This window comes from Myotis nattereri, assembly GCF_964212035.1.
Source record: "Myotis nattereri genome assembly, chromosome: 6".
NCBI classification, from domain to species: Eukaryota; Metazoa; Chordata; class Mammalia; order Chiroptera; family Vespertilionidae; genus Myotis; species Myotis nattereri.
Genome location: NC_138081.1, coordinates 79604904 through 79630859, shown reverse-complemented (window position 1 = coordinate 79630859; position 25956 = coordinate 79604904). Strand labels below are relative to the sequence as shown.

Here is a 25956-nt window from a genome sequence, read left to right as displayed (position 1 = left end):
GAACCAATGAGGTGACCAGGCTCTATTCTCCTTGCACGAAGGCCTAGACACTCAAGGATGTAAGCTGGGCAGTCGGGCTCATCTTGTTTGCTTCTCATCTCTCAGAGGCCACTGCCCTTTATTTCTTGATGGATATAGTGTCTTGCAAACCTTTGTTTCATATACGTTGTCCTTTTATTGGTTGTTTCAGATGGGAGAGCAAATCTAATTCCTGTTTTTCCATCTTGGTCAAAGCAGAAATTTTAGATGAAGGGCACAGATCAGCTAGTCCTTTTTTATACCTTTGGACACTACTGGTATAATCAGTGAGTTAGCATCTTATCAGTCAGTTACTTTATTAAATGTTTCTCTTTCAAATTATTGCTTTTGTGTGTTTTACCCAATGTTTGAAATTATTGCAGATTTAACTGTCATAGATATGTTTATCATGTACATTGTTTTTCTCTCTTTTTTTTTTTTTAAAAAAATATCATAGCCCTGGCTGGTTTGGCTCAGTGGATAGAGCGTTGGCTTATGGACTGAAGGGTCCTGGGTTTAATTTTGGTCAAGGGCATATGCCTCGGTTGCAGGCTCAATCCCCAGTAGGAGGCGTGCAGGGAGCAGCCAATCAATGATTCTCATCATTGATGTTTCTATCTCTCTCTCTCCCTCTCTCTTCCTTTCTGAAATCAATAAAAAATATTTTAAAAATCATAGATATATAAAATAATCTTTATTATAAAATATTTTGCTATTTTTTTACTTGCCATTTTTATAAAGAAAGCCATGTGTTACAGTAACATTTTTGTGTTTCTTTTTATTTACTTCAGAGGCTGCAAAAAGGACATTTCAAGAAAAAGGCATCTTGGCAGGAGAAAGCAGAAGTTTTAAGCCTCATTTGACCTTCATGAAATTGTCCCAAGTACCATGGCTCCGGAAGGTGGTGAGTGGCCATTTGTATTGCAAACCTTGTTTTACTGGCTACACCAGCATTAAGCATGGTCAGCAGCATGAATGACATCTGTGGTGGGTTTTGACACCCTACTTACTATTATTGCTCCTGGGTCTACTTCCTGGGGATGCTAAGTTGGCTCATGAGCCTCCATGGAGGCTGTTCTACGTGTTCCCTCCTTTGACAGCGTGGCTCTTGGCTGTATACTGTGACCAACACTCACTGCTTCTTTGTCTATTGCCACGCCTGCTTCATCCCTCAAAGGGCCTTGAGGTAGTGCCAAGGTTTTATTTTCTGCTTTCTTTGCTAATTGTTGTTTTCAGCCTGCTGCTATCAAAGCTTCCTCCACTGACCTGCATACACTGGTGCTACTCACTGCAACTGGGTTTTTCAAGAGGACAAGCTTTTTAACCCAGTCTACAGAGCTCTTCTAAAGTTTCCAATAGCTGTCTCCATGGAGGGCTTGGAGCAAGTGCTCCTGGGACGGGGCAAGAGAGGAACTGTGGGAAACCTCGTACTTAAAAGTACTTCTCCCTGAAGATGGTCAACAGTGACGCAAGCCAAGGGACATGTGTCTTGACTTCCCCTGTCTCAGGGTGACTTTCTGCCTTCCCAGGCCACTCCCTCTCCTTCAGAGGTCGGGGTAATTGTTGACTTTCTTCTGGATTCATGAGCATTTCTCCTGGAATCTGAAGGGCACCCTTCATTGTTTTCCCATTGCAGCCTAGGGAGTTGCTCATGCACATTAAGACATCTGCTCACCTGCTCTGATATACCAGAGTTGTGGAGGTGGCCATGCAGATTAGTATTCACTCCTGCTTTTCATGACCCTTGGCTGCAGTTAAGACTGATTTGCAGCTCTATAAATGAAGGGCATGTTTATTAGTAAGTGGATCTTTTTTTCTAAATGTGGCACATTTTGTATTTATTGTCTCTGTGCTCAGAAAGTCTCTTTGGTCCTTTAAAACATGTGTTTAAGTGATTGACCATCCTGTGGTTATGAGTTTTCTATAAACTATTGTAGAATTCTTCTCAAAAAGAAATCTTGCATGTTTGTTTTGTTGGGTTTTTTTTTCTAACTATGCCCCACATTTAATATTATCTATATTAGGTGCCATTCTAGACTATTTTGGTAAAAATAGTTGTGTAAATAATAGATTTTGAAATTTGGAATGATAACAACTGACACAACTTATAGACTGACAGTTTACTTTTTTACTTGTTATCTTTCCTTTTTTGCTTTCAAATGGATTACCCTCTTCCCAGTGGTTTCAAACTTAATCACAGAATGACAAATCAGTGGTGAAGGTAATAATCCACATTTCAAAGTGTTTCTGTCTTTACAATATTAACTTTGAAATGATAGCACCCAAGCACATTTATCAGAGGAATATTTAGACTCCTCTAGAATCTCAATTTCAATATTTCAGACTGAATTGAAATGATTCTTTGGCAGTTAATTTCACGGGATCTGCTCCTTTCCTTTACAGAAAGGAAACGGGACTTAGAAAGGTTAAGTGGCAGAAATGAGATCATATTCTCCTTAGTTGCAGAGCCCTGTGTAGAATCCATCGTATCTCATTCTCAGCCTCATTTTCGTCCCTCCCACTGGCCATACCCATTTTATCCAAATTAATTTATATATGTGAGGAGCAATCTGGTCCAAATCATATTAACTTAACAGATCTTTATTGAGGGCTTACTATCTGCCAGATACTGGGTGCTGGGCTGAGTTATGATCCAAATAGAAGCAGTCCTTGCTTATGTGGTATATAAACTCTAAATTAGGTTGGATTTTGTTTCGGTTAGAATGCTTCATCTTTAGAAAATAAAGTATGTATGACCTTACTGTTTTTTTCAGAAAGCCAAATAAGAATATTTTCTTCTAATCTATGAAATGATTGCTTTCCGGTTACTACTATGATGTTCAGTGTTTCTGAATGCTTAAGAAAGTTCTATCTTAAACGGTGGGATTCATGAGTCACCTGGGATGCTTGGTGAAGCTGCAGATTTCCACCCTCTTACTTCAGATCGGGAGTTAGATGGACCGGGTGGGAAAAGATCAGCCAAAGAAGTTGTTTGAATATATGCATAACCCATGGACATAGGCCAAAGTGTGGTGAAGGCCTGGGGCAGGGTGTGTGTATGTGTGTGTTTGTGTGTGTGTGTGTGTGTGTGTGTGTGCAGGCTAGAAGGGGTCAGTGGGAATGAAAAGTGGGCATCTGCAATACTTTCAACAATAAAGATAAATAAAATAAAAAAAAGACCTTGACTTTTGATGTTTAGTAAGTGCCATGGGTGATTCTGATCCAGAGGATCTGTGTGTAATACAATAAGTCCTCACTGAACATCAGCAATAGGTTCTTGGAACTTCGGCGAAACGAGGTGTAATGAAACCAGTTTTACCCTAACTGATATAAACAAGAGTTAAGTTCCTGTGGCATCTCATGGACATTATTCCAAAATGATATTATTTGAGGGCATCCTGTATACTCTTGAGACTTGCAGTCTTAAATAAATATCAAGCATTTTCTCTATGTAGCAAATCATTGGTTCCGCTGTAAAAGTGAAAAGCAATATGAAAAGGTGGCATACACATAAAAGTGGATTTTTATTATGCTCTGTCATTTGCAATGCAGATTATTTGAAAATGTGACTGTTTGGTCTTTCTTAACTTTTGTGCATTTCCCACTGTCTGTTCCCATCTCTCAGCACTAATGGTCTTCTGGGATTTTATCCTGGTCTACTCATTTACAAGGGAGTGGCCATTGATAAAGTCAGTGATGGGATGTATCGCTAGTATTCAGTGTTGTTTAGGTTTAGAATGAAATAAAAGGAGAGAGAAAGTGTGTGAAAAAATAGGTTTATTTTCACTCAAATATTAGGAAGTTTGTCTCATTTCAAGTACTCTTTTCACATTGCAAGCTATTTTAGTTTTAAAAATATTAGGTGAATATATGCTCACTGTAAACAATCAAATGCAACAAACCTATAGAGTGAAAGATATAATTTTTTCCTCTTCACTGCCTTGCCATCCCCTTTCTCCCAATATAATTTTTCTCTGTAGGTTACCACTACTAGTCTATCCTCCTTACCTCTTCCTATTCATTGCATATACATGCGTATTGGTCCTTTAAAACAGAAATAAATGTACCATTGACCCCTGAACAATACAGGTTTGTACTATGTGGATCCATTTATACACAGATTTTTTTTTCAAATAATACTGTAAGTATATTTCTCTTCCTTATGATATTCTTAACACTTTCTTTTCTTTAGCTTACTTTATTGTCAAAATACTGTATATAGTAATATAACATGCAAAATATGTGTTAATCAACTGTTTATGTTATTGATAAAACTTCTGGTCAAGAGTAGGCTAATAGAAGTTAAAAGTTTTGGGGATTTCAAAGTTATATGTGGATTTTGACTGTGCAAGGTATGTGGGGGGGTATAGTAAGATAGATGATCCATTCATTATTATATACAGGAGGTATAATTATGTTGTAGTAGTACTTCATTTGATTTTTTTCACCATCTAATGTGCCATTTTTAATGACCTAAAAAGCCGGTATCCATGCTGATATACAAAAAAGGATTCCAAGTTGGAGCCATAATTGGTTTGTTCCTGAAGGTCAAACATCTCATTGACTTAAAAGATGTGGACAGTGTCTGGTGCAGGGATGGGTGTTCACCACCCCTGGGCTGGTCATAAAGATTAGTGTGAGAATTTCCTGGTGGTGGTCAGTGTTGGCTGCAGAAGTCCCTGGGCTTCTGGGATACTGTTCACTTGTAGGCACCTATCATCAGACCATTCAGTAGAAGCAAGCAAAAGCCCAGTGGGTTAATCAAAAGTTCTATAGATTGTGTTCAGAATTTTGAAAATATAGAAACTCTGCTTTAGTTCTCCTGATAAGGAACCACTGTTACACATGGTATTTTGGTTACCAAGCTAGAGCATTGAGTTCTAACCCAGATCCTGGGAAACATAAGACTTTTCTTGGCAATTATGTATTTTTCTAACACCAGGAGGCATTTACTTAATGTGTTGTTTTTGCATATTATTAGTTTCATAAAATGTCAGTGGGTATATCACATAAGAGTATTGAAAGTTGTGTATTTTAAAGCTGTTTTGATTATCACTGTGCTTTCAAAGTTACAGGGTTTTTTCATCAAATTAATGAAGCCTCAAAAATCTTATTAAATTATGTTGTCTCTGATATAGTAACAGTTATTTGTCTACTGTCCTTAGAGTATATATATTTTTCACATGGTTAGTTTACTACTTGTTCAGCCCCATGCTGAACAAGTGCATTCTTTTGGGCTTATTTTTCTCATTGAGTGACCCTCTCTTTCTGTGATTTAAACGTTGCAGAAACTGGTTGCTAACACTTGGTGGCAGAAGAAGACCAGTTTCAAATGAAACAAGCGTCTTAATGCAGATCTAGATTCCTTAAGAAATAAATGGGATCTTTTCAAGGAGAGATTAGGATTTTGTTTAAAAGCATAAATTATTTTCTGTGCTTCTTAGATGTCTTTTCTGATTTATGATTCTTTCAAGTTACTAACCTTGCACTTAAATGATCACAGTTGAAGTTTATGAATTGGCACTTCCTTGTAGCAGCTTTTCAGAGTCAGACAATTAGAGAACTTTAGACTGAAAGAAATGCTTTTTTTGTTTTGAAATTTCTACTGTTGGCTACTATTGTCACGTAGAGTGGTTTGTTTTGAGTACACAATTTGTTACACACAAAGCAAGGGCAGAAGGGTGGTTATTGGACCATCTGATGATGAGGTTGAGAGGAAGTAGGGAAGAGATTATAGGGCAGTTATCAGTAGAAATAGCAATGGGGAGTGGGAAAGGAGAGTGTCTGGATGAATCTGGATGAAAATTTTGTTCTGAAGGTACAATTAAGGGGCAAACTCAGTCCCTGAATAGTTTGGTGACTGAGTATACAGGACCAAGAGAGGAATGAAATTCTACAGTAGGGTTGGCTGAATCCCAGCTTTTTACATCCTTCACCAGCCAGGACCCTCTACTGTCTCTTCCCTTTCCTACTACCCTTATTTACTCCATATCTCTATCAGGTAGCACATTTTCTCAGGAACTTGTTAACTGGCCTGGAATAATTTGGCTGCTCCTCACTTTCCTGGGGCTGCATGATAATGGGCCTTTTTAAACCATTTCAAAATTCAGGAGTGCTAAACTGTTCTTTCTTGAAGGAGTCTGTAATAAATTTGAAGGAGCATGAGTCTTCTTGTTTTAGCTCCATTGTTTAGCCCTGGGCAAATCTCATAACCTGTCTTAACCTATGTTTACTCATAGTGCATGTGATCTTACTGACTCTTGACTCCTGTGCTATTCTGAAATGTCTATAAGGTAAGCATTTTAACTAAATAGGCTAATTTGGCTTCACATTGAGAATTAAAAAAAATTTTTTTTATTGTTTAAAGTATTACAAATAGTAGTACATATGTCTCCTTTTTTTCCCAATTGACCTTCCCCCAGCCTCTCCTACCCCCTGGCACATGCCCTCACCCCCATCCCAGTGTCTTGTGTTCATTGGAGAATTTTTTTAGAATGCAGACTGACTTTCTTATATGCATGGAAAGAGAATGACAAAAGGAGAAAGGTCTTTGCGTACTGGTAAGATGATGGTGGCTATTTGAATCTTCTATCTCTTCTTCTGAAAACCCTACAAAGCAATACAGACATTGGGGAAAACATCACAAAACTCTAGTGAAACTAGGAGATAGAGAAATCTGTAAATAGCAAATGATCAGTAAGTGTGTCCAGAAGCAACTGCAACCAGCAAAACTTGCATGTATATTTGTTTCACTCCCCAAGGGTGAGGGCTCCTCTGTAAGAGGCACAGAAAGTGTGGCAGGAGGCCTGGAGGAGAAGAATCTCAGGAAGCACCACCTTCGGAAGGGGAGGGAATAGCTCAGGTGCAGTGAAGGAGCTCAGGGCTGCTGATAGAGAGGCAGAGCAGGTAGGCTTTCACAGGGACCCATATTGTTAAGAAGAGTCAGTCCAGCCCTGGCTGGTGAGGCTCAGTTGGTTGAGTGTCATCCTGTGCACCAAAAGGTCACTGGTTCGCTTCCAGGTCAGGTTTTAGGTTAAGGGGCCTGGTCAGAGTGCATACAGGAGGCAATGAATCCATGTTTCTCTCTCACATTGATGTTTCTCTTTACCTCTCCCCCTCCCCCTCTCTAAAACCAATTATTCTATCTAATAATAGACAAACATGGTAATTAACCATACCTCTGCTACGCTTCCCATTGGCTAATCAGCAGGATATGCAAATTAACTGCCAACAAAGATGGCGGCCAGCAGCTACGCAGCTGAAGTGAACATGAGGCTTGCTTGCTCCAGTGATGGAGGAAGCCAAGGTTCCCCACCTGTGGCCCAGCTCTGAGATCCGGATGCAACAATGTTGCAATTATAGAAGCTAAACAAACCCAGATACCTGCTTTCAACCAGCCGGGGCCTCAGAGCTTAGAGCGCCAGTGATGGCAACAGAGTTTCAATTATAGAAGCTAAACAAACCCAGATACCAGCTTTTAGCCAGTCACAGCCTCAGAGCTGGAGCTGGGCCTCAGAGCTGGAGCTGGCTCTCAGCTCCAGTGACAGCTATAGAAGGTAAATAATTCCCAGAATAAAAAAAAAAAGAAAAAGAAAGAGGCTGGGAGCTTCAGTTGCCCGCCAGCCTGAAAACAGCCCTCAGCCCCTCACCCAGACTGGCCAGGCACCCCAGTGGGGACCCCCACCCTGAAGGGGGTGTGACCAGCTGGAAATAGCCATCAGCCTGTCATCCAGGCTGGTCAGGCACCCAAGCGGGACCCCCACCCTGATCTGGGACACCCTTCAGGGCAAACCAGCCGGCCCCCACCCATGCACCAGGCCTCTATCCTATATAGTAAAAGGGTAATATGCAAATTGACCCTAACAGCAGAACAACTGGGAATGACTGGTCACTATGACACACACTGACCACCAGGGGGCAGATGCTCAATGCAGGAGCTGCCCTCTGGTGGTCAGTGAGCTCTCACAGGGGGGAGCTCTGCTCAGCCACAAGCCAGGCTGATGGCTGCCAGTACAGCAGTGGTAGTGGGACCCCCTCCTGCCTCCTCAGCAGAGCTAAGGATGTCTGACTACAGCTTAGGTCTGCTCCCCGCTGGCAAGTGGACATCCTCTGAGGGCTGCCGGGCTGCCAGAGGGATGTCTGATTGCCATCTTAGGCCCAATCCCCCGGGGAGCGGGCCTAAGCCATCAAGTGGTCACCACCGAGGGGTCCCAGACTGCGAAAGGGCACAGGCCGGGCTGAGGGACCCCCTACCCCCGAGTGCACAAATTTTTGTGCACCGGGTCTCTAATATATATATATATATATTAGTGATGTCAGTCCATCACAGTAGCAAAAGAGGAGCAAGCCTTGAGTAGAGAAGTCTGGAAGTCTGCTCTGCCACTTTCTTAAGCCCATCCTTGAAGGAATTAAGTGAGGGGAGTAGTCACCTGGGAATAAGCTGAATGGATAGGGAAATCATATGAAACACACTTTTCAACAGGTTATAACTTTCTATCACACATATCCCCACTGGCATTTGTCTAAATTGTCCAAAGTGTGGATGGGGTGGATATGAGAGGGTGGTGTCAGGTTTGGCTGGTCTCGCTTTCCTGTGGCCTTGCCCACTATGATAGCACATACCAGGTACAGCAAAAGAGAAATACACCAGTGTATATAATATTTTTGTATACTATCATCCTAAAGTACAGATTCCTTGTTTCTTAAATTTTTTATAAAAAAAAATTTTTTTGCCTACCAAATCCACTGCTTATTTTATTAGCCTATAGGTGCTTCTTTAAATTTTGCAAAGATCTTTTGTGTTTAAAATCTCTAAAAGAGAATGCTGTGTGAAAGTCACTGGTTGATCTGATAAATTTTTTACTGTACTTTTTAAAAGGAAATATGTAATCAAATATTCATATATTATACTGAGTCTAAATCTGTTAGAAAAACTATGTAATCCTTACAATTCTGTATTTTAAGAATATACCAGGGGAGATTTCACAATTAAATGTTTAAGTTTGAAATGCAGACAAAAGAAAGATTCCAATTGCTTGTTATACATAAAGTTATATTACATAGCCATGTGTATCATATTAAAAAAGAAAATCTTTGGATACTTTTTTTCTCTCTACTTGGAGAAAAACATTTATTTTGAAACTGGTTTGAGTGGTACACCTGATTCTTTAGTCATATGTGTAATGACTGTTCCATATTCAACTATTGTTTGGTTTTTTTTCTACAAAACCCTCTTTTATCTAATATGTTACCCAGGGAATGTTTCTAACCAAATCGAATGAAAAGGCTTGTATCATTGAGCACCTTTCCTCCTTGTACCATTTCCTAACCTATAGCACACTTAATGTAAATCTTAGTGTTATTTCTCTCCTACTCCCTCACTCAGTTCTGGCGACATTTCCTTGTTGGGACACCTTCCTTTGTTAGGTAAGGGCTTCTGTCCAAAGTGGTGTGTAGGGAAAATGCCTGGGGAGTTGAAAGAGGGTGAATTAGGTGAGGTGAGGTGTTCTGTTAAGATGGGGGTTGGGAGGGAGAGGAGGGAAGAATGTTGGGAGGAGAGTCAAGGAATTTGTTAATGAGAAAGTGGGAAATGAAGCACGTACTAGATGCATAGGAGCAGTATGAGCTATAAGAACTCTCCAGGAGTCTAAGTCTTTCTTGCTTAACATCACAAGACTGCAATTAGTGATGTCTATGAATGAATTTAAAATATTTTGCCCATGCACAGTCCCTTCCACACTGTCTAGGTGTTCAGCTCTTTTTTGGGGATGATATCTGAAACTGTAGTTTTGTCTGTAAATAATCTGACCAATTTAGGTACATGGTTCCACATTTTTTACCTTGAGGGTATAAAAGCAGAATACATTCGACCACAATATAAGTATGTTGCGGTATAGAGGTTAGTGTTATGGAACAAGTTTAAATTACTTTTTAAGATTTTTCTATGAACTTATTTCTGAATGATCTTCGCTACAGAACAGCTTCATTGTCCTATTTCATTGTTGAGATCCCAAGAATGTTTTACACCAGTGGTTTTATGGCATTTCTTAATGTTGGGAAATATTGATTTAAGAGGGAAGCTACTGCATCGAAGGAGGAAAACATCTTCGATTAAGTTGTAAGTGTATAAGATCCAGAGACATAGAAGCATGGAATAGACTGACAAATCTCAGAGGGAAGATGGGGGGTGTAGGGTGGAAAGAGATTAACCAAATAATTTATATGCATATTTGCATAACCCATGGACACAGACAGTAGTGTGGTGAAGGCCTGGTGGGGGGTGAGTGTGGAATGGAGGGGGGTCAATGGGGAAAAATGGGACATCTGTAATACTTTCAACAATAAAGATAATTTTTTTAAAAGTAGCTGTTTTTTATACTTAAAAAAGTTGTGAGTATAGCCCTAGCCGGTTTGGCTCAGTGGATAGAGCATCAACCTATGGATTGAAGGGTCCCAGGTTTGATTCCAGTCAAGGGCACATACCTAGGTTGCAGGCTCCATCCCTGGCCCTAGTCGGGGTGCATGCAGGAGGCAACCAATTGATGTGTCTCACTCATCATTGATGTTTCTATCTCTCTCTCCCTCTCTGACATCAATAAATATGTGTGTATATATTTATATATGTGTGTGTGTATCCTATCTAATAATAGACAAACATGGTAATTGACCGTACCTTTGCTACGCCCCATTGGCTAATCGGTGTGATATGCAAATTAACTTCCAACAAAGATGGTGGCTAATTTGCATACTGCAGGCAGGGCGGGCCAGCACGAGCCGCCATCAGGGCCCCCGTGTGCCGCCTAAGCCCTGCCCCCTGCCGGGACCCCCGTGTGTGGCCCTGGGCGGGCGGGTCCCCCGTCTGCAGCCCTGGGCAGAGGGGTTTGGCGGTGCAAACAGGCCGCCTAAGCCCCACTCCCAGCCGGGACCCCTGTGTGCAGCCCTGGGCGGAGGGGCTTGGTGGCGCAGTTGGCCCGAGGAAGCCCTATTCTTGCAGGAATCCTCCTGCAACGGGCTTCTAGTATATATATGAAGTTGTAAGTGTATAGATCATATTTGGTGAGGAATTTTGAGGTGGGGGATATTTTGTGTTTATAGAACACATATTCTTTAGTTTACACAATTAAATGTTAAGTTGGTGAGTTTAGGAGAATATGTCATTATTTGTTCCAAAGAACAAAATATTAGAAAAACAGATGTGATAGGGAGGAGTAGGCTGCAGCTTGTTTACGTTTGAGTGACCACAAGACTGTGGTGAGCCAAGAATACAGCTGGAGTTTGATCCAGGGGAGTTGAGAGCCCAGTTGAGATTGAGCTCTATGAAAGCATCCTTGGATGCCTTGTTAGGAGACTCCTCTTTCATCTCATTGTGATGAGAAAAGCCACATGCAAACATAATAACTTACCTGGCCAAACAGCATGTGATCTGCCATGCTGCACCTGAGAAGGCTTGACAGGGGATTGAGAAGAGTTTTGCTAGGTAGACAATGAGCGTCTATGGGAACAGCTTGTGCTGTAAATAAAGGTGTAGTGTTCAGTGAGCTTGCAGCCTTGAGGACTTCTTGGGTACCATCGACCTCTTATCTCTCTGGTTCACATGTTGTTAGTCAGTATAAATGAGCTAAATGTTTTTGAACCGAAGCCATGTTCTTCCTCTGTTCTGTTTGATGGAAAAAAGCTCCAGGTCCAGGAAGCAAGACAGCACCTTTGGTTGGTGGCTTTTGTGAAGTGGTCTGGCTAGTAGAAGTTGCATATCACCTGCCCTCTGCTTTCCTTTCACTTGATGCCACCAAGGAGCACCAGCTCCTCTCAGCCTGTGAGTATAGGTAGAAGGAGGTGTCAACAGTAGGTTTAAAACATGCTTCTGAAACCGGACACAAAACAGGTCTGGGCTGCCCGTCACTACTTGAGCCAAATGAAGCAGAGACAAGGCTGAATCATATATGAGTGTTTATTCCAATAATGCTGGCAGTATGGGAGAGCAGCAGGTCACCCTGTAAATTCTGCTTTAACCTCCCCTGATATACAGCTGATTATGGTATATATGGATGAGGAAGAAAGGATACATGCAAAGGGAGGTGAGCAGGATAAGCACTGCAGGGTCCAGGGTCTGTGTGTCTCCTTCTAAGATCTTGAAGTCTGATAACAAGGTAGTTAATTTTCTATGATGTTAAAAACAGTTCCACCCCTTCTGGAGGGGATCAGGGTCCAGGCACAGCAACCAAATCAAAGCATCTCCTGTCCTCTGTCTGTTCTCACAATGCATTTTCTTTTCTGAGTAATGGACCCATCTGGGCTCTGAGGCATCTATTATCTGTTTATAGCCCTAATTTCTCTTTGCAATACACCCTCCGGTTTCCCAGGGTCTGTAAGAAAACCTCTTATCTATAGTTAGTAAGGTGAATAATCATTAACAAGAGTGGTCCTATTCTTATAGTGTGCCCTTCCTCCTTACATTTCTACCTATTATTTTCTGAAAGATGTAATATTGTAAATGTTAGATATGATGCTAGGATAAAGAGTTTCCACTTTTTCTTTCCCCAAAACTTCAAGCACAAACAAGGCAGTAGGGCTGAAAGCAAGTTGAAAATAGAGGGACCAAGAAGATGGAAACAGCTGGTTTAGAAAGCATGGAGAGTCTCTGCCAGTATTTTACTTCATTATTTGTGTACTAGAGGCCTGGTGCACGAATTTGTGCAACAATGGGGTACCTCAGCCTGGCCTGTGGGATCGGGCTGAAACCAACTCTTCGACATCCCCCGAGGGGTCCCAGATTGCGAGAGGGCGCAGGCCAGACCAAGGGACCCCACTGGTGCACGATCAGGGTCAGGGAGGGACACGGGAGGTTGGCCAGCTGGGGAGGGGCTTCAGGAGGGCTCCAGGGCATGTCTGGGCCATTTCTCAGTCCTGATCAGCTGGACCCCAGCAGCAACCTAATCTACTGGTTGGAATGTCTGCCCCCTGGTGGTCAGTGCATATCATAGTGAGTGGTTGAGTGGCCTTAGCATATCATTAGCATATTATACTTTGGTTGAACGGATGACCGGTTGACTGGACACTTAGCATATTAGGCTTTTATTATATAGGATTAGAAGTATAAGAAGAGATCTTTTTACAGGATGGATTATTTGGATAATTTTTTCTATGTTTAAGTAGCATCTATGAATTAATTCTCATCTTCCTCTATTAAATTCATTTACCATGGACATGTAATTATCACTTGATTTATTAATATTAATGACAGCTCCCAAAGTAATTTTTACATTAGTTTTAGAAATATGATAATGTATGTGATTATATCTTAAATATGATTAATTTTCTTAGAATTTTAATATTTTAAAGTAAATAATGAAAAGCTTGAATACTGTCATTTTAATCTTGTCAATTTATCTGTGTTCTCTACTTATTCTGAATCGGAATCCAAACTCTACCTCTTACTCATTGTGTGTCCTTTGGTAAGTGACCTAATTTCTCTCTCCTTCAATTTCTGGGGGACATAATGGTACCAGTCTCATAGGATTATTGTGATTAAATTATGTATTAATAAAAGTCCTTAGAGTAGTGTCTGTTCATTGTAAATGTTACATATTTTCTATTATTGTTGTTATACAGGTGACTGAAAGCCTTATTTATTTTTTCCAGATTGGGTTAAAGCCAAAGTACTATTGTCTTGTCAATTTTCATCACTCCTTACTTTTTTTTTTTAATCTCTAAACTTACTGACAAGCACTAGATAGAGTGCTTGTCAGGGCCAGATGGAAATGGGCATGGTAGACCGGGGGCCAGGCAGACCCCAGCCCCATAAGCTGGCCCAGAATGGCGGGAAGAAGAGTTGGGAAAACTGCAAGGCAGCCCTCATGGGTGGTGCTGGACACTGATCTGAAAGCATCTCGCTATGTGGGCCCGTTGGCTGGTGTGGTGAAGACGCCTCTTTCCATCCCTGTCCGGAGCAGGTGTGGGTGGAACCGAGCCTCGGTGGGAAGGGCCTGTGTTATCCCTACTGGGAGGCTGAGGGGACTGCAGCTGACAGGGAGGCAGTCACGGGGTCCGAATCAGGAGGAAGATGGAAATGAAGCACTGCAGGTAATAGCAAAAATGTAGTTACGCCAAAAGATGAAGGTTATTAAGACATGTAAAGGAGCAGCTTCTTGGTTGGTGAACCCAGAGAGCGTGTGTGTGTGTGTGTGTGTGTGTGTGTGTGTGTGTGTGTGTGTGGCGGGGGAGCCGTGTGCCTGAAGAGGAAGTGGAAGCTGTCCCTGAATATCCTTTTATAATAAGCCAGTAATCTAGCCCTTGCTTTGTTCCCCAGAGCCAGGAGGGAATTGGCAAACACCTGCAAGTGAGCGAGAGGAAATTCTCTCATTGTCTCTGAGACAAAGTATATGTCCCTATCCAAGAGACAAAGGGGATGACTTAGAGGAGTGTTACAGACAATGTTTGTTACAGAAACATCCTCGGGTGGTAGGCACGTTGAGAATGGCTGCCTAGTTCACAACAACCCTTTTAACTGCTCCCCTCCCTAACGAGAGTATGCTGGTAGGAGCTACTTCTGAAGTACACGGTCTGCCATCCAGGATAGATATTCAGCTGCTACCAGGACAGTTGCGTTAGTGGTTAAAATAATTGAAAATCTGTACCTGATGGTTAGCAGCCACTGCACTGAGCCCCTGAGTGCCCCTGTCCTAGTCCTCTCAGGGCCCAGCAGGCGAAGGAGGTTAACTCCAGGCCCTGCAAGGGGCTGTAGGGTCCCTCCACTACAGCTGATTGCTGGGCTCTTGCCCACAGTGGATAAAAAGTGTCTCTATCACCCTGGTCCCAATCCCTTTCCTATCGTTCGTTAAATCATGGATGGACATCAGAGTAGAGCTAGCCCTTTAGGTGTTCTCTCCTAGGAGCTGGAATAAGAGAAACAGTCATTCTCTCTGAACAAATCTGGAGCAAGTAAATCAAAAGCCTGTAGAAGAGCCTCTTAACTAACAGTGGACCAGGGAGAGAAATCCCATGATCCCAGGCAGGAGAGGGAGAGGGAGAGGGAGAGAGGGAGAGGGAGAGAGAGAGAGAGAGAGAGAGAGAGAGAGAGAGAGAGAGAGAGAGAGAGAGAGAATAGAGCATTGTGAATGTGTTACAATCACCCATTCCTGAAGGATATATGACTGCATGTTATGGACTGAATTGTGTGCCTCCCCCAACCAAATTCATAGGTTAAAACCTCCAATGTTACTTTTTTGGAGTCAGGGTCTTTACAGTGGTAATTAAGGTTAAATGAGGTCATAAGGGCAGTGTCCTAATCCAACATGTCTGGTATCAATGAGAAGTAGAAAAGACATGAGGGAAAGGCCATGTGAGCATTCAGCAAGAAGGTGGCAAAGAGAGAGGCCTCTGGAGAAAGCAAACTGGCTGGCACCTTGGTTGCAGACGTCCAGCCTCCTGAACTGTGAGAAAATAAATTTCAGTTGTTAAAAAAAAAAAAAAAGAATTGTAAAGTAAGATTTGCTTCAGAGAAGCCCCATGCCAATATATAATCTTATCATAATTTTGAATCACTAAAACATAAATTTTCATTAGGAGCAGTGATCATTTAAAATGATTTTAGTTTTTAACCAATATAGGTAACCTTTTTCCACTCATGAAAACAAGTGTAAAAAAATGACCATTCCTCTTTAACCAGCTGATGCCCAAAATGACAAGGCAGTTTGGTTTGGCTCTTAATTTACCTTCTGAATTTTGGTTTCAAGACATCATCACAGAAAATGCACACATTTCTTTTTTAGTCCCTGCATGACAGGGACAACCTACTGGAAAACACAGTGAAGCTTTAGGTATGCCAAGCTTACCATCAGTGGGACTCATAATTTCTTTGTCTGATATGCAGCCTGATTGTATTTTCATCATGGAAGCTGTGATTATTATAAAGTCACTATAAGGAATTACCTTCTATTATAAAAAAGTCTTAACCTTCTTAATAACACTGACATGTCATCATTCCTGTGATCACAATAACTTGCTCATCGAAATTAAAGATGAATAATAGTAGTTTATCTTTAAGCACCTTAAATGAATTATTTTTACACTCAGATTGTTAACTAATGTGAATTTTCATATTTCATGGTGCTTTACTTCCTATATTGAAAATAGAGTTGGTTGCAGAGTAATATAAGTCTGAGCCCTCTTTTGTACATATTAAATTATACACATCATTGAGCTAAGCGTAAATGATATGGTGAGTGCTTTCTGAGCGAATGATTTCCATTACTTGTCAGATGCAGCCATTAGATGATTCTAAAAATACTCATCATGCTCTCAATGGCATTTTTCCTGTATTGGCTGTTCGGGTGCCAAGTTATCATCAACAGTGAGGTTCCTTGGGGCTTCATGGTACATTGTATCAAAGGTTATCAACTGCTTTGAATATCACTGATAATTTTCCCTCAACTGTGACTAAAACTAGGCTAAAGAGAAATAAAACTTCAGTCATTTCTAATGATTAATTAAGAAAGTCTTGAAAAGCATTTTTGTTTGATGTTTCTTACCACTAGTTTATTGTTTCAAAGTCTAATATCCTGTATTTAACTTCCAATTTTCTCTTTTAATGTTATGTTGTATAATTGATATGTCAGTTACATTGGGTACAATTATAAGTGTGAAAAACATATCTTGTCCATGTTAGGTCCAAGGCAAAATAATTTTCAAACAGACTACCAGGCATTCATTCAATCAAGCATCTTCAGAATTCCAGGATTGAAGCACTCTTAGTATGGTTTCATTGAAAATATCCTACATATTGTTTCTCTACATTCGAAATAACCCTGACTCTCTTAGCCTTTGTGTAAGTCAAATTTTCCTACCTTTAACCATTTTTTGTGATTTTCTTTGAGTTCTCCTAACATGCACCTCAATCGATCTTTAAATGACAAGGTGCCTTGAAAAGGGTCTGGCCTATGAAGAAGGGAAGCAGAGGATATTTTGGGGGCTGAAAACCTTCCATCATCCACCTTTTGAGTTTTAAAATATAACCTTGCAGGGTGATGTTTTGGGGACTATTTTGGCAACACAATGATCTATTCAGAAAATAGGAGACTTCTTACCCTTATTCTAAATGACATCCAATTTTGATGTACTCATTTATATTCTTAGAATGCTAGTCCTTTCTTTTATTATGAAAGAGAAATACCACCTGCTAGAGCTGGATGGCGAGACTAATTCAGATAGATTTTACTAGAAAAGAAATATATTGACATGGGACAAAGAGCCTGAAAATAAAACTTAATATATTGCCAAACAAAAAACTCCCTGGAGAATAAAGAGCATATTAATATTATACATGAGATAAAGCAGGTTATCTGTTTCTATATACTTTATTATTGAAGATGTTTTCTGATAAGTGCTTGTAATTCAGTGTCTCCTAGGACTCATGCCTCTTTGAACCACAGCTCTCTCTGTAAATTGAGTTAAATAATTAATTCCATTGTACTCGCTAGTAAAAATTAACACCTTAAGGTTCATGTTGGGAGTTATCTGTGAACAATTCTTGCAAAATAGTTGCTACTTCCTTTTTGCTAAAATTAAATTAATTCACCCAGTAGGTTAGAAGAGGAATGTTTTCCTTATTTCTTACCTTAAAAAATGATACAAAACTCAAATGGAGATTACAGTGGCTAGTCAATGCTGCGGCATCGGTATCTGAAGGTTCTTCTTTTTCTGCTAAGTTGTCACTTGTTTTCTGTCTGGTCTAAGGGTCTGAACCCCCTGCCTCTCACATTTCCCACTGTCCCGCAACACACACGCACTGACATTTACTATATTTCACTGGTATAAGCACGTTCATAAATTCACTTATTTAGTCCATGTAACACTTCGAGGTAGGTACTGATGTTAACCTCATTTTACAGTTGAGAAAACTGAAGGGAAGCCACAGGGCTGAAAAATGGCAGAGCCTGGAGTTGAACTCATGTATTCTGACTGCTCCTCAGCATAATGGTCTGCTGTGGCATTCTATTCACCAAAGCAAAAGGAATCCATTTCCTTTCATTCTTATTGAACCCAAAATGAATAGAATTTGATATTGTCAACAATCCTCCTTTGCGTTTGTGACAATTGTTTATTGAGCACATCTCCAGATCAAGCCCTGTTCTAGGCACTGGGGATATTTTAGTGACTGAAACTCAGACAAAAATTCTTTTCTATATGGAGCTTACATTCTAATGGGGAGGGATACAGAATGACAGAAAATGAAAAATAAGCATAATAAAGTCTTTTAAATAGTTTTTATGGTACAATCATAGTATGTTATATAATGGTAACATAGACGGTAAATGCTGTGGGAAAATATACATAAATCTATATAAAGAGAGACAGGTAGAGAGGATTTAGAAGTACAAATTAAATGGATGGTCAGACGAGGCTCTTCTAAGGAAGGAATTAAAGGAGTTGGGAGATGGTCCCTGAGGATATCTGGGAGAAGAACATTCCAGGAAGAGGGAACAGGCAGTACATAGGCTTTGAGGTGGGCTTGTGCCTGGCATGTTCATGGAAGAGCAAGGAGGCCAGGGAGGCTGGGGAGACACAGGGGAGAGCAGTCGGAGACCAGGCCTGAGAGGTTCAGAGACGGCACAGCAAGACCTCGTAGGCTGTTCTGAGAATTTGTCTCTTTGAGAGAACGAGGGACTCTTTGGAGAATTATCAAAATAGCTGGTTATTAAATAGTTTTCATGGTACAATCATATTCCTATAAAAATAATAAATACTTTATTTTGCAGAGAAAAATAAAATACATGATATAATTATAGTAGCCATTTTGGGTAATTTAATCATAAAATTTTTGTTTTTATATCTATTATATTTTTTAAAATTAATTTTTATGACTAAAAAGAGCAAATATGTATTCTAAGTATGTTTTGTAGTAAGATTTGTATAAATATATTCTGAAAACAATATATATATGTATAGAAAAGGCTTGAAGGATATGCACTCCAGTGTTAATAATGTATCTGTATATATAAAAGCCTAAGCGACCAGCTGACTGGCTGACCGGCCAGTAGCTATGATGCGCAATGACCACCAGGGGGCAGATGCTCAACGCAGGAGCTGCTGAGCGACAGCAACTTTGCAGAGTGCCCTCTCGCACTCTGGGACCCCTCAGGGGATGACGGACTGCCAATTTTGACCCAATCCCCGTAGGCCAGGCCGAGGGACCCCACCTGCCAGAGGGACCCCCCACACACACTGCTCATTCCACAGACACCCTTCTGTGCAGCCTGCCAGTGAGGGATCCCGGGAGGTGGCTCCAAGGTGTGTCCAGCCCATCTCACCTAGTCCTGCCCCGTTGGCCACCTTCTAATTAATTTCCTGTGCATGAATTTGTACACCAGGCCTCTAGTTTTATATAAATATGATTGTGAATGATTTTTCCTTCTTTCTTTCTAGTTTCTTCATATTTTCTAATTTTTAACCCTTGACAAATATTGCCAAGGTAATATTTTAAAAATTATAAATGAAAAGGAAAAGTTCATACGTGATCAGCCAGTAAACGTGCCCTGTATAGTATTGTACCTTCATCTTACAGACTGTGTTTTGGACTGAGACTGGGTGCAGGACCATTTGTATAGTAAGGGGAAGAGTATCTGTCTGGGGAAACTACAGAGGTATCAAGGGCACCGCACTATAATTTTTCACCAGCCCTCTTTCTGCTATGAAAGCCACTAAGAATAAGGAGGGTCAGGTAGAGAAGAACTTGGAAGTGCTTCAAACTGATGCCCTCCCCCAACTCAAATAAACTTAAACGATCGTTGACATGATCCTTACATAAGGAGTTTAAAAAGTGCATCCATCTTATTAAAACTGTTGTACACTATAAAATGTTATGGTCCATATCACTTTTCAAAATTCATTTCTTCATTGTTGTTGGAGATAATTACTCTTTTCTTCATCTCAAATTTCAACTTGATATACTTTATTATTTCTGAAGCTTAACATATATGAAGTTTTGAATGTTGCCAGATTTAAACATAACACTCTTTAATGATTTTTTTTTATATAGCTCATCCTAGACAGGAGACTTTAAAAACAGCTTTCCAACAATTTTGTGATATCCATTTTCAAATTCTTGAAGCTAGTACTGTGTACCAGAATGTAATGTCAGATTCTAAGAAAGTGATATAAATATGTTCACACTGGCTACCTGACTGAAATGATCGATTGATGTGATTTTGTTTTGTCATTTCAAGGGAGTGAAAAAAATAGACCCCAAATTCTATGAAAAATTTATCAGTCACAGATTTGGAGAAGAAATGCTACACCGCATTGATCTTTGCTCCATGCTGAAGAAAAAGCAAAGTAATGGTTATTATCACTGTGAGTCTTCAATTGTGATTGGTGAGTGCCTTTTGAAAAGTATTTACTTAATTTTCACTTCTTTAGCATTTTTACTTTTGATTTCTTTAGCCTTATTTTGGCAAATATTTAGGACCAATTTGTATATGTTTTTCTCAAGGACATATTTTTCTAAATATGTGGTTTGGAAATACTACATTGAAAATTTTGTTGAACATATTTGGTATTTGTATGTATCAGTCCAGATTTTAGTATACATAGTTTTTCTCCTTTTGTGCCTTAAATATAATTATAACGCAGTCTTAAAATGTTGATTTAAAATGTACTTCAGTTTAATTTTATTTCATGAATAAGAAGAAAGTATTTTCTCCAGTGAAGGCTTATATGACCACACCATTCTACACTAGGCATTTTCATGTTTGCTGCCTTTAATTAGGAATAGAATGTTCCAGCACATAAAGGTTCACTTTAGAAAGCCTTTGTAGGTGCCCTGCAAAGACTGAAAACTCATCCTTTGATTTCTTCCCTAAAGGAAACATGTTTTGAGGGGAAACAAATACTCATACATAAATGCTCTAGCATCTCTCAGGGAGAAGGCATGTGATGAGATAGGCTCATACACACTCATGTTTCCGCGTGGAAAACGTGCACACTAAAGGGAGATTCTTAGAAAACTGGAACAAGACTTCCCCCATTGTCTGCAACGTGAGTGTATTTCAAGGGAGGCTGATCTGTTGTGATCCAAATTTACTACTTCAAACCAGGCACGATTCTTATAAAATCGTGGACATCAAGATAACCTCACATGAGAATACTCAAAGAAGATAAATACATGATTCTAAATATTTCAAGGTCTTCAACCAAGATAATTTCTCTACACTTCAGCTTGAAAAAACAACAACAAAAAACTATGGAAAGATATGCCCTGAAAGGATCTTAATACTGCAGCTTATTAAAGCACTTTAAAAAATGTTCAAGAGACACAATTGTATTTCCTAATTCTCACTAGAAATCTTCAAAGAAGTCATCATTTTACTTCCAAAGATTTTAACTACCTTAGAAGATACCTAGCATGTCATTTGAATTTAATGCTCTAAAATATTTCAAATCAGTTGTAAGGAATATTTTTTGTTTGTTTCAGAATTTTTTCATGTTTTCAGAGTTGTCTTCCACTGACGTTCTGATGAGGACCAAACTTTTCTGTTTAGGTTCATTGTAAAAGGAAAATTCAAATCCTTCTTGTGGAATACAGATTTTGGCTAGTTTTCCACGTCTTCTCTGTAATTACTTTAGGCCAGCCTTTAAATAGAACTATGTACTTCATGGCCCCTTCTATTCCCACTCTCGTTTTAAAAAACAAACTAAAAAAAGCAATATGTGGATTTTACAGAAGATATCATGGGACTGCCTTATACAGTTGATCGCATGCTTCACCTGTGTTGCCATTAAACAGCTCTGCTCAGTTCACCCCAAATCACTACGTTTAGCCACTGAATTTTTCTTTGCTTGCTCTTATCCAGCTCAGTTTCTAAAATCCCCCCTATTATAGGCAATTTCTGTAGATTATTTTTCCCTTAGGCTTCTTTATATCTCACCCTTTTCTAATTCAGAGCAATTTATCTTCTTTCAAACTCCACCAATTTGATATCCCAATACCGATTATTTAACATTATTTTTTTAAATGTTTTTTTCCCAATGCAAAGATTCTTTTTTTACTCATATTTAAAAATAGTATCTATATCACCCTAGCTGGTTTGGCTTAGTGGATAGAGCGTCAGCCTGTGAATTGAAGGGTCCCGGGTTTGATTCTATTCAAGGGCACATACCCAGGTTGTGGCCTACATCCTCAGTGGGGGGCGTGCAGGAGGCAGCCAATCAATGATTCTCTCTCATCACTGGTGTTTCAATCTCTTTCTTCCTCTCTGAAATCAGTAAAAATATATATTTTTTTAAAAGACAATTAACCCCTTGCCATATTGGCTTCAGATATTTTCAGATTTTATTGCATTTAGTTTTGGTCACAAGTTTTTTCACCATATATTTTTAAAAATTTCCTGTGATTTTTAAAATTATAGTGTGCCTAGAGTCATCTCTTAACCAAAAATTTGATATGTTGATGTAAGAAATTTTTGAAGACATTTTTATAAGTTTATTTGAGCCAAACTTATGACACTTTCTGGGAAGCAGAATCTCAATGGATTAAGAAAATGCAGTGGAGAATAGCAGTTTTGCAGCGTATTTTGTACATCAGAATCAAAGGAAGAGACCTAAGGAGGGTTATTTGAAATCCATTGGTGATAGATTAAGGAGGTGGGAGAAAGCAAAGCGGGAAATCTCTGAGATAGAAAGTAAAATAGCTACACATACTTTTTTTACGTTGGGAGTACAGGATAGTTACTGCTTAACATTTACAGCATTTAGATGGTATGTGGGAAACAATGAGGGGTTCTGTGATCTTTACTCAGTGTGGCTGTGCCCTGAGGGGTCTGGAAAAAGATTACTCTGACAGTTCAAAGGTATGTTATCTTAGATGCAAAAAGACAATAGACAGGCTCACTTAAGGTAAAGTTTGACCTTTGTCCAGGAAGCTGCAGGCCTAAGACGTGACTATCCACCATGACTATCCAACATGACTCGCTTTTAGTTTGGAATTTTATGTTCAGACCATCCTATATGGTTACTTTAGGTGTCTGTGTCTGTAGGGCCTGCCATACTGGCCTCCCCTGTGTGTGTCAGGTTTAGTATGTGGCCCCTTTTTTGTCCACAGATATCTATCTATCTATCTATCTATCTATCTATCTATCTATCTATCTATCTATTTATCTATCTAGATATCTAGATATCTATATTCTAATTTTTTTCATTTGCGCTTTTAATCTGTGTTATGATTATTAATGTAAGTATTCAGCACAGATGATTAACACAGAAATCCAGTTACTAAAAGTGGGTGTGAAATAGGGATTTGGTTTTAGGAATATAATTTTATAATTTTTTTATACCACTCCAACCTTAGTCTGTCTTCCAAAGATGACAAATTAGCAACCTTTCACGTTGTACTTGATTGGAACAGGGTTGTTTTTGTTTGTTTGTTTGTTTTTCTTTACTTCTCTCTAATTTGAATAACTTGCCAATATTCGGTGACTTCACGTAAAAAATCTGGGTTTCTGCCACTTTCTGAACAATTTGGTCCCACCATTCTTGCATGGTAGGGATTTCCTGGATGCAGTAGCGGGCACATTGACCTTGAAAGTAGCTGCCTTTTATCATTCCCCCTAACTCTACTGATTTTCTTATAAAGTTTGCTTAACTGTTCATACTGCCTGCTTGGCTCCTGAAGGCACTGGAGTTTGGACCCCCTGCCAGCTGTTGCTGGTCCCTGTGTCTACTTTACATTTACAAGCTGGGCATTATCTCCATCTTCTGCCATCTATACCTGTATATGGAGAGTTAGGGGAGTTTGCTAGGATGTGGAAGTAATATTTATATTTTCAGATACAAGGAATTGTACTACATTTTTATTCTCTCATAATTAAAACTGGGTGACATCATGCCTATTTAGCATTGGGCTACAAATCTTTAAAAACCTAACTGCACTAGCCAGTTATAATTCAAATCCTCCATCTACCCACTCCCCAAAAAGGGAAGAAAACCAATAATGAAATATGGTTCAGATCTCCTAGGATGATGAAAGCTGTTCTCTGTGAGCTACTTACTGGAGTTGAGTGAATTAATTTTTCTCAGGCAGCTATGTTCCACTTATATTTCCTTAGGGAGGGTCATTGACTAAATGACATCCTTTGCAAGACTGATGAGCAATTTAGTGCTTGCAAAGACTAGTTTACTTTCAACTATCAGACATATCTTATAGGGGGCAGTAGGGAATTTGGAAAGGTCTAGAAGGTATTTCTTTTGCAGGCTAGTGCGTTTCTTGATAATTTCTGCAAGCAGAGGTGGGAACAATGATTTTCTGGGAATGCCAACCTTTTTTGTTTAATAATTCATCATTAATTTAATATTATTGAACATATACAATGTGTGTACCCCTCTCTTGGGTATCATGAAATATAGAGGACTGTAAGATATTCTCCTTAAGAGTGATATGAGTCAGTGGGCAGCTAGGATTACACCTGAGAAATGGAGAAGGAAGAGGAGTAGATGGATAGGGCTTTGTCAATAATGGGCTTTGGTAAAGCACACAGTGGAAGACGCTTATAATTTTACCTTCTGGAAGAATGTGGTGTTAGTGAATGCCAGAGTTTGGATAAATAAGATGAGATCGAGGAGTAGCCAGATGGAATGTAGAGAAAGGGTTTTATTCTAGGAGCATTAGGTGTGGCTTACAGGGGTGGAGAACAATGGACTGGAGGCAGGGTAGGGGCAGTATTAGTGGTAGGGAGCATACTACAAAGACTGTAGTTATGGAGTCTACTGTTGCCGGGAGCTGGTCCATCCTTGCTGTTTCAAAGGACCTGGCATATATGGCATACTGTGCTTAAAATGTTTGCTCACCTTCTAGGCACTATGTGTTTTAACCAAGGTCTCTGAGAAAGGTTGTTTCCCCAGGTAGGGATTTTCCCCTGAAGTTAGGGAGGGAATAAAACCTCTTAACTAAGTGCCAGGTGGGTAATTAATCACTTTAACTACGAACAATCATGCTTAAGCTACATAATCTTTACTCCCTGGAATGGAGATAAGAAACGCCCTAACCTTTGAAATAGAGATTGATAGGATTGGAATCAACTGGTATAAATACAGATGTAAGAAGAGAGAACGCAGAGAGACAGAACCTAGGCACAGAACCTACACAGAACGTTCTCTAGAGACAGAAGAACTTCGCTGGAGAGAACATGGCAAAAGATCCTGGACAGAAACTGCCCTCAGAACCTAGAGACAGAACCTAGCGAGAGAACATGGCAAAAGATCCTGGACTGAACCTGACTACAGAAATTGGCAAGAGAACCTGACTAGAACCTGGTGACTGAACCTGGCTGGAGAACCTGGAGAACCTAGCAAGAGAACATGGACACAGAACCTGGCTGGAGATCCTAACCAGAACTTCGCTGGAGATCCAGAGCAGAACCTCTCTGGAGATCTAGACCAGAACTTGGCTAGAGAACCTCGCTATGATGATCATCTGAACGCCCTCTCCGTGTCATTCCTTCTTCGCCGACTCTGTCCACACCTTTGGGGATCCCTGGACCTGCTGGGGTTGGACCCCAGCATACTGTCTAGTTAGCAGAGGAAGCCACACAGGAGGAGGTTGCTTGGTTTGTGTGTTTGAGGAGTTGGTGAGGGAGGTCGGAAAGGAGATGGGCACAGTCACACCTACAGAGGCAGTGAATATGCAATAAAGGAGACTGAGTAGATAGATGTGGCTAAAAAGATGGTGAAGTTTACTACTCAACATAATGACACAGGATTGGACCTTAAAGATAAGACCTTCAAGACTGTAGCACAGATGCAGTCTTGAAGAGGGTAGGGTTGTGCCAACTGTAGGCTCAAATAGAAGCAAACAGGCCTGCACAGATATGTTGAAAGCAGAGGAAAAGGATCATACATAGTCAGGTAAGTTAGAATCATCACAGCTATAGTCCATTCAGTCTGTATCCAAAG

General features: G+C 40.0%; 1 protein-coding gene across 1 annotated transcript in view; it reads left to right on the top strand.

Moving 5' to 3' along the window:
• AKAP7 (A-kinase anchoring protein 7) overlaps window positions 1-25956 on the top strand; it is a gene marked incomplete at its 5' end in the record, with an annotated part of 92699 nt that overhangs the window by 37795 nt on the left and 28948 nt on the right. Inside the window, 2 exons of the mRNA XM_081094428.1 lie at window positions 810-922; window positions 20238-20385. Of these exons, the coding sequence (XP_080950554.1) occupies window positions 810-922; window positions 20238-20385 (261 nt within the window). The remainder of the gene's footprint in view (window positions 1-809; window positions 923-20237; window positions 20386-25956) is intronic.